This window comes from Herpailurus yagouaroundi, unplaced genomic scaffold (genome assembly GCF_014898765.1).
Source record: "Herpailurus yagouaroundi ecotype Mexico unplaced genomic scaffold, PumYag 182, whole genome shotgun sequence".
In the NCBI taxonomy this organism is placed as follows: domain Eukaryota; kingdom Metazoa; phylum Chordata; class Mammalia; order Carnivora; family Felidae; genus Herpailurus; species Herpailurus yagouaroundi.
The window spans coordinates 52,900,192-52,909,165 of record NW_024412413.1 but is presented as its reverse complement, the minus strand read 5'-3'; the positions used below and the strand labels follow the sequence as shown (position 1 = coordinate 52,909,165).

Below are 8,974 nucleotides of genomic sequence, written 5' to 3'. Positions count from 1 at the left end.
AGAATCCCAAGCAGGGTCCACACTGTCAGCATGGCTGACATGGGGCTCAAACTCATGATGCTATGAAATCATTGTTTTTTGTTTTGTTTTTTTAATAATAGCTTTGCTATTTAATTCATATACAAAAAAAATACATTTGTTAAAAATTTTTTTTAACATTTATTCATGTTTAAGAGACAGAGAAAGAGCACAAGTGGGGGAAGACAGGGGGACAGGGAGACACAGAATCCAAAGCAGGCTCCAGGCTCTAAGCTGTCAGCACAGAGCCCGATGTGGGGCTCAAACCCACGAACTGTGAGATCATGTCCTGATCCGAAGTCAGATGCTTAACCAACTGAGTCGCCCAGCCATCCCAAAATACACTCTTTTAAGGTTATAGGATTCAATGGTTTAATCAGAGTTGTGCAACCATCACCACTATCTAATTTTAGAAGAGTCTCATGGCCCCCAAAAGGGAACTCAATATCCATTAGCAGTCACTCCCCATTCTCACCTTCCCCTCTGACCCCTGACAACCATTTTCTGTGTCTATAAATTTGTAAGCTACATTCTGTGTCTATGACTTTGCCTATTCTGGACATTTCCTATAAGCAGAGCAATACACTATGTGATCTTTTGTGACTGGTTTCTTTCACATAGCATAATTACTCAAGATTCATCCATGTCGTAGCATGTATCAGTACTCCATTCCTTTCTACAGTTGAATAATAATACACAATGCTTCTCAAATTCCTTGGGTATTGCTTTTTGAGTAGGAAGCAATACATTACATGTAGCCAGGCTCATTTTTTTTTTTTTTTTTAAAGTAGCAATTGCCTTCAAAGACAGGTTTTCCAGCTGATCAATGTCTTTAAAAAAAAAAAAAAAAAACGTTGGCTACAAATACCTTTTTGACTATCAAAAAAGTTCAAGTATGCCTTCCTCAAAAGTACAGATGCCTGTGTCCACTAAGGAAGTTAAAAACAAAACCAAAATTATGCCACAGGCACTGAAAGCAATTATAAAGGAGTTTCCAACACATGTTAAGTAATGGTTACATCGGAGAAATGAGTGGATGACTCACCAAGGTGATTACTTTGAAAGGGACATTTATTTGAATAATGGTTTGTTAAGAAGTCACATTATTTTATACACAATTCGCTCGTGTGAACTCTTTTATAAGCAGCAAAATCAGTTATAATACATCTTTTAAGGATTTCTCCACTCTTGGTCTTTGGCCATTGTTTGGAGAAGTATCCACCTGGCATGGTGTTTAATGACGCCTAAAGAAGGCACCTAAGGTACACCTGGTGCTTAATTAATACGTATAAAATGTAAAACGACTACTTCTCCGCTTCACGGTTATTTAACGACGGGGTTTCACTAGTGTGGGGGAAAGACCTCGTCTGATGGGAGGGAGACGCTGCCATGCCTGTCCCTCCCTCCCTCCTCACCTACACTCACCTGGAGCTGTACTTCTTGAGGATGGTGTCCAAGAGGCCAACGAGCTCTTCAGCATTGATGAACTTCTGCGGGCTGAGGGTGTACATCTTCTCGTAGAAGTCTGCGATCTCCATCCGGGCCTGAACGAAGAAGCAGAGCTGCTCTGACAGGTGGGAAAGCAGTTCTTCCACGTGAGGGGCGGTCCCACCTAGTGCACCGCGGCCAGTCACCACCTTCTTCAGCTCGTTGTGCAGGGAAGTGTAGATGGTGCGGATGGAATCCTTCCTGCTGAAGAAGGACTGGCCCCCTGGTAGGCAAAAGACATTAGCATATGACAAGTAAGGAAGAGAAAGCAGGGCAAAAGCTCTCCCAGCATCCACACGGAAAGGAGTGGAGCCTACTGAGCTCAGGAAGTTATCATCAGCCGCCAATTCAAATATTTTGCGACTCGTAATTTCACCGAGGAAGAAGAAAGAATGCCTGGTACAACTCATTAGTGTGGCAATGCACCTGTGTATGATTTCCTTACCCGTGTACCGATTCTCCCCCACCCCGGTTCAATGAGGATTCACCTTTATTTCAGAGGATAATTGACCTAGTAAGTGACATCAACCTGGATCTAAATAGCCCTCCTTCCACATAAATATATTTAAAACAAAAAAGAATACCCGATCGGAAAACACTGTTGTTATTCCTGATAAATCAGGAAATTTTATTTCTGCATTAGAGTTGCATTTTCCTTTGCCTTAGCTTTTAAGCCATACCAGAAAATGGAAAATACACATATGTGTATCTCCCTTACACAAGAACACAGACTACTGGGGCCCCAGGGGAAAAAAGAAAACCTTTAGTCCTTTTGTTAAAATAATCTCTATGCCTGGGGTGCCTGGGTGGCTCAGTCGGTTGACCGTCCAACTTTGGCTCGGGTCATGATCTCACGGTCCGTGAATGCGAGCCCCGCATTGGGCTCTGTGCTGACAGCTCAGAGCCTGGAGCCTGCTTCAGATTCTGTGTCTCCTCTCTCTTCCCCTACCCCACTCATGCTCTGTCTCTCTCTGTCTCAAAAGTAAATAAACATTAAAAATTAAAAATTAAAAAAAATCTCTATGCCCAACATGGGGCTTGAACTCATGACCCCGAGATCAAGAGTCACACACTGAGCCAGCCAGGTGCCCTGAAATCTTTAGTACTCTTGACAAGGTTGACATATAGGTTATAACAAAATAAGCACCATGCTGTGAATTACTAAGAGCAGGAAGCAATTATAAATAACTGCTGGTGTAATTCAGGGGTTCCAAAGCAAATCACAAAGAAAAAAAAAAAGACCAAATACATCCTTTTCAATAGTTAAAAAGAATCAAGTGGCACAGACAGCATTTCCTTACTTCTGTATTAATGCATGATGAGCTCTATTTCTAATAATTATAGAGCCAGCTTCAGCTTCATAGATGTTTTCTTAAGCAATTCTGCACCCCACTAAAGGGTCACAGGTAAGACATTAGGAAAATGAAAAGAAATAGGGCAAGTTTAAAACACTAATTCTCAGGAACATATAAAAACCTCAGAAATGGGTGACAGTTTAAATTTTCTATTGATACACACAAAATAGTTTAATGAAGAAATTTATCACTATTCTAAACATATCAATTAGGAGTGAAAATTATGTATCAAGGGATTTGTAAACTATCCCCTTAATAAATGAAACATCTCACAATGCTGTTTTTAGTTTAGGGCCCCATTTATGTTTCAAGAAATGAGTCTTACATCCCTTCCTACTACTGTGACCACCTTGTCCCAGTTTTTCCATGACTTTCCAAGTCTTGGCACTCAAGGTCTGGCTTCTCGGAAAACCCTTAGTCCCATGTCCTGGGAACCCCGTCAGCCCTGGGCAAACCCAGAAGTTTTGTCACCTTCCTACTATTCCATAAACTAGTAATACTTAAAAAATGTTTTCTTCAATATACTGCCTAAACAAACTGACTAGCATTCAAATCATTCCTCCTGCTAATAGCGGCAAAAATTATGCGGCACAGGTTGATTGACCCCAGCCTAACATCCCACACAGGACTGTACCCTGAAGGGTTTGCCTTCCTTCCCTGCCTGTATTCAGTCTAACTTGGCAGATTTTGTGATGCGACAGTATGGAATAAATAGACCTCTGTGTCCAAGTTCAGGAAAAAAATCTCCTAGCTGAGGAAGGCAACAGAGTACCAAGCAAAATCCCTGGGCTGACTCAGTCAGTGGAGTGTGTGACTCTTGATCTCAGGATTGTGAGTCCAAGTCCCATGTAGGGTGTACAGATTACTTAAAAACAAAATCTTTTAAAAAAAAATCTAAAAGCTCTGGAAGTCTGACTTAGTTCCAACTTTCAGCTTCCGAATTTATAAGCTGTGTGATGTGCAAATGACTTAGCCACTCTGAGCCTTCGTTGTTGTTTTTTAACACGCAGCTAGTAACAGAGTTGCTAAGAAGACAAAATGAAATAACATTTGGTATGTAATGTGCCTGGAGCAAAGCACATATTCCACAACCATAATCCCCTTCCCTTCCATTCATACCTGATATAAGAAAACTGTAACCACTATCTAAGTGAGCTTCTAAAACTCTATGGTAAATTGGGAGCTTCACGTACTGTAAAAAAGAATAGCATCTATTTGAAAGATAGCTAGGTGATTTCAACTGTACTCACCTCCGCTGTTAAACAGCGTGGCCTTGGTGAAAAAGGGATACCTTCCTTTGTCAGATTACCCTTATTTGAGGGAGTGGAAACACCACATAAATACAAAAATACTGTGAAAAGCTTATCAATAAACACCATCACTAATATGTAAAACCAAGGGACACTATAAGGAAGGGAGAGACCACCAATGCATTTCTTTTAAACAGGTCTCTGTTCTCCAATCTCTCAGGAGCACAATCCTATTGTTGACTATCCTGGTAAGGAATATCCAATGGGGACGGGCCTTCCTTCATACTGGGAAACAAGGAATCAGAGACATCAGACACCTTCCTCTTTTCAATTTTTTGAATTTACAAAATACAGTTATTTTGAATTATTTCTAGAAGGCTCTATGTATTGAATCCTCATTATTTCTCAAGATTTCAGTGGTCCATCTCACATGATAAAATTTCACATAACAAATATATTAAAGGAGTATGTAAAATATCTAATTGAGTATTTTGTTCCACAGCTTCTTGTTAATGATAATTTGTAAACATCAGTTCTCAAGTTAAGGCATTTTCTACCATGCTAAATTCCAACAGCCAGAGGTTGAGGAAACCCTCTCGTAATGAAACGAAAGGGAGAAAAGTATGACCTAGAATCCTCCAAAGGCATTGAGATGGCATATTTTAAGCCATCCCCAAACAGGTATATTCTCCCCTCAAAGGAAAGAGAAAGCTCCAGGATAAGGAAGGACTCCACCCAAAGTTTTTCAGAACTGAGCCAATACAGGAACAGAAGGCTCCCTGTCAGGCCTGTCCTTTGCCTATAGTGTTTGCTGACATGTGCATGAATAAACAGGATTCTCTGCTAAGGTCTCTGATGAACACTAGTCGTGAGAGTGAAGTCAGAAAGACTCACTTTTTTGAACCGTGTTTTAAATGTTTAAAAATACACATAAAACTTTTTTGTTTTGCTTTTTAAAGAAAACCATACAAACATTCTAATTAGCAAAGTATTTGAAAAACATGGGAATGTCTAAGTGGCAACACAAAAATTTTCCCCCAAGGTTTTAAGAAAATGGAGTCAACAGAATAATCACAAAATCATATTGTAAGCACGTTATCACAAACACTCTCAGTATCAAAAAAACCGTAAGATATCTGCAAAGTTAAAATTTTAAATCGGGAACCTACAATTACTACACATGGGTATAAGTTATGAGGCATTGAGGTTAAACATGCCATTTTCAGAACATTTACTCAGAAGTGACAGATCACCTGGGAGTCTGAACCATGCCAGGGCACGTTTCATAGTGTAAATTGCTCCTGGGTCGGTTTCAAGGTGCAGCCTTCAGGTTCATGCATGCAAGCTGGGCGTCCGTGCAGAACTAGTCACTTTACATAATAAGGGCCATTGCAAAGAACCAAGTCAGGGACAGTGATGGTCTCACACATGCTCTTACACACAGGCAGCTAGTTCTGTTTACCAAAAACCAACCAGACACATACAACTTAAACTAGAATAACAGATTTTTAAGCTGGGGTCCATAAATAGGCTTTAGGAAATCCACTGAACCCTCTCAGATTATATGCAAAATTGTATTACACATATATTTTCCATATACAAGTCCTTGGGTTTTATCAAATTCTCATACATGAGCTTTAAAAAGAATCATGGCACTGGGGTCAATTATCATTCTTCATGAAGTGGGGGAATCTAAAAATAACGAAAACTGCCAGAAAATTACCCACTTTTAATTTTACAGCCAGAATCCTGTGCATTTCTAAATACAGTTGACCTTTGAACAGACCTGGGGGTGACAGAGGAGGGTGTTGGGGTGCTGACCTCCCCCAACACAGTCGAAAATCCAAGTATACCTTTTGACTCCCCAAAAACTTAATTACCAATAGGTTATTATTGACTGGAGGCCTTACTGATAACATAAACAGTAGATTAACACATTTTGTATGTTATATTTGTACATCTATTTGTACGTATATATATTGTATATATATATACAGTATTATGTATTATAATAAACTAGAGAAGAGACAATGTTAAGAAAATCATAAAGGATGAGAAAATACATTTACTGTACTGTATTTATGGAAAAAATCCGTGTACTAGTGGACCCAGGCAGTTCAAGCCCCTAATGCTCAAGGGTCAACTGTATATACAAGGTAGATTTGAAGTAGAATACATATGCCAATTTTTTATAAATCACATGGATAAGAACACAATCTGACACTTCAAAAGTAGGTATTCCAGTTTGAGATCTGTCAACTACCTACACCAGTGAGCACAAACAATCTGCCAATCTGTAGAAAGGGGAATAATAATACTGCAACATCAACTGCAAATTTGTGAGAAGTACCACTGTAAAAAGGGGTGGAAAAAACACAGAAGGTGAATCTATCTGACCAGTTTTTGCCAATACGTCAACATACTAAATAACAAGTCATTACCTGAACAGCTAAGGCAGAAGTTAAGATCTGAGAAAGCCCTACCCCTTGGGTGTTTACTGACAGCAGTATGTACATGGCCACTTTCAGGAAATGTAAGGAAACTAGGGGTTAACAATCAAACTGGAATCTGCACTCAATTTTAACTTTCTATTCTACATTGTATATACGTGTTCTTCACTCATACCCAACCCTGTGCTTTCTGATAATGAAAGGGTGTAAACATAGGCCACAATACTAACACAACTTTGAAAGCTCTGGGATTTATAGTATTTATTGCTGATAATTGTAAGCCGTAGTATTTTGTATGCATAGCCTTTGGCTTTCACATATTTTATGTCCTCCTGATCTACTCATACTAATTGTTTCTGTAGTGAAAATCGGTTGCTCTTGCATCTTATTTTCAGGGGCAAGATTTATGACGGAGTAAGAGTGTTTACCATTTCCCCCGTAAGTCCCCTCTTGCTAGTGTTAGGCATATTTCTTGCCTTTCCTGTCCAGTATTCATTTCCTCATTCATTAAATATTTATTGAGAGCCTAGGAAGAGGGGGTAGGACTCCATCTGCAACTCGCAGGGGCCTTAACCTTAAGAGGCCGGATAAAAGTGTTCATTAATTATAACTAGGTTGTGTTGGCAAGTTTTGCTCCTCTGGCCACAGTGTCACTGATCAGAAGAGTGAAGACATACAGTTTGCTTAACTTCTCATTTACGGCACCAATCCATGCACTGAGCAAAATGGATACACCCATCGGTTTGTGGCACAGTCCTGCAAAGAGCATCCACCCGGGTGGCCAATCTAACAGCAGCAGAGGCCAGTGGGCGGGGTTTGTGGAAGCCGAGGGAAGGAAGGGAACGGTGGGAGAATTGGGAGTGCCAAGTTGAGCCTGAGGCTAGAAGTGACAGAGACAGGGAACCCAAGCCACTGCCGATCGGGGAACAGACCCCCTTTCCTTCCTCCTCAAAGGGCACGGGGGGCGGGGCGGAGGTACCTAGTTTTTGCCCCAGGTAGGTGAGGCTGTGATAGACCTTCTCGGCCGCGGCCAGGTGGGCCAAGGCCGCCAGCAGCGACAGCCAGCTGCCCCCCGCGCTCTTGTTGGCCTCTCGCTCCTTGTCCACATTGTCCTTGGCCTTGTCGTAAGAGAAGATACCCAGGTGAGAGAAGAACGTCTCCAGCACCGCCTGTTCCACCGGGACCGGGGCTGCCAGCGGGATAGACTCCCCCATGCGAGCTGCGATCCAGCTCCACCCACGTGGCTCTCCTCTCCCTCGCACTTCCGGGTTCTCAGGGAACGTGCGCACAAGCGTGCGTGCGCGCGAACGCCGCAAGCGGCGAGCTCGTGAGCGCGCTGCCGCCTGGACCGCGCTTGGGCCTTAGAGAGGACACCAGTAAGGGCCAAGGAAGGAGGGAAGCGGCCCGTCTTCAGCTCCTGAGCAACTTCGGCGCTTCGTTTCCCGTACTGCTGACTATTCGGATCTTTAGGGCAGAACACGAGACGGTCAACTCGCTGCTCCGCGGACCTGACTGCGTTCTGAGGTGAGCTGAGAGGCCCCTCCCTGTGAGACTGCGTCAGTGCTGGTGACGTCACGCTGACTTGACGTCCGTAGTTCTTGGTCTTAACATCTGGCCTGGGCTCGCCTGGGGCCTGAGGGCGGGGCGCGAAGATGAGGCTAGTGGCTCGAACTGTTCTCTCTCACAAGGAGTCAGTTCTCATGCCTTTTAAACCAACGCAAGTACGTGGCTTATAGTACCTGATACCGGTAAAGGTTTGTATCTTATCCCCCTGTTTCATTTTCACCCAGTCGCACACTTTGCAATAATTCGCACCTTTATCCTGCACAAGGCATCTCAGGTTCGCGCGAAGGGAACAGCTTCCAAGCAGAGCTCTGCAGCTTGCCCATGCTACCCAATCTACGTTAGGCTTCCTTCAAAAGGTCTTCCAGGAAGGATAATTTTTTTTTTTTAATTTTTTTTAACGTTTATTCCTTTTTGAGACAGAGAGAGACAGAGCATGAATGGGGGAAGGTCAGAGAGAGAGGGAGACACAGAATCTGAAACAGGCTCCAGGCTCTGAGCTGTCAGCACAGAGCCTGACGCGGGGCTCGAACTCACGGACGGGGAGATCATGCCCTGAGCCGAAGTCGGACGCCCAACCGACTGAGCCACCCAGGCGCCCCCAGGAAGGATAAATTAATGAAACTTCTGTTGAAGGTTCTGAACTGATGCCCTGTTGCATTCAGATTAATTGCAAATTCCTTGACATTTAAGAAACACTGTAAACCCACGGGCGCCTGGGTGGCTTAGTCGGCTGGACATCCCACATCAGCTCAGGTCATGATCACCCGGTTGTGGGCTGGAGCCCCGCCTCAGGTTCTGTGCTGACAGCTCAGAGCCTGGAGTCTGCTTCAGATTCTCGGTCTCCCTG

At 42.9% G+C, this 8,974-nt stretch overlaps 1 protein-coding gene across 1 annotated transcript in view; it reads right to left on the bottom strand.

Annotated features, from left to right (window-relative positions):
* KICS2 (KICSTOR subunit 2) overlaps positions 1–8,091 on the bottom strand; it is a 17,682-nt gene extending 9,591 nt beyond the window's left edge. The window contains exons 1-2 of the mRNA XM_040491524.1: positions 7,541–8,091; positions 1,444–1,729 (exon numbers count right to left, since the gene is read on the bottom strand). Of these exons, the coding sequence (XP_040347458.1) occupies positions 1,444–1,729; positions 7,541–7,775 (521 nt within the window). The 5' untranslated portion in view covers positions 7,776–8,091. The remainder of the gene's footprint in view (positions 1–1,443; positions 1,730–7,540) is intronic.
* Between the last annotated feature and the right edge of the window lie 883 nt (positions 8,092–8,974).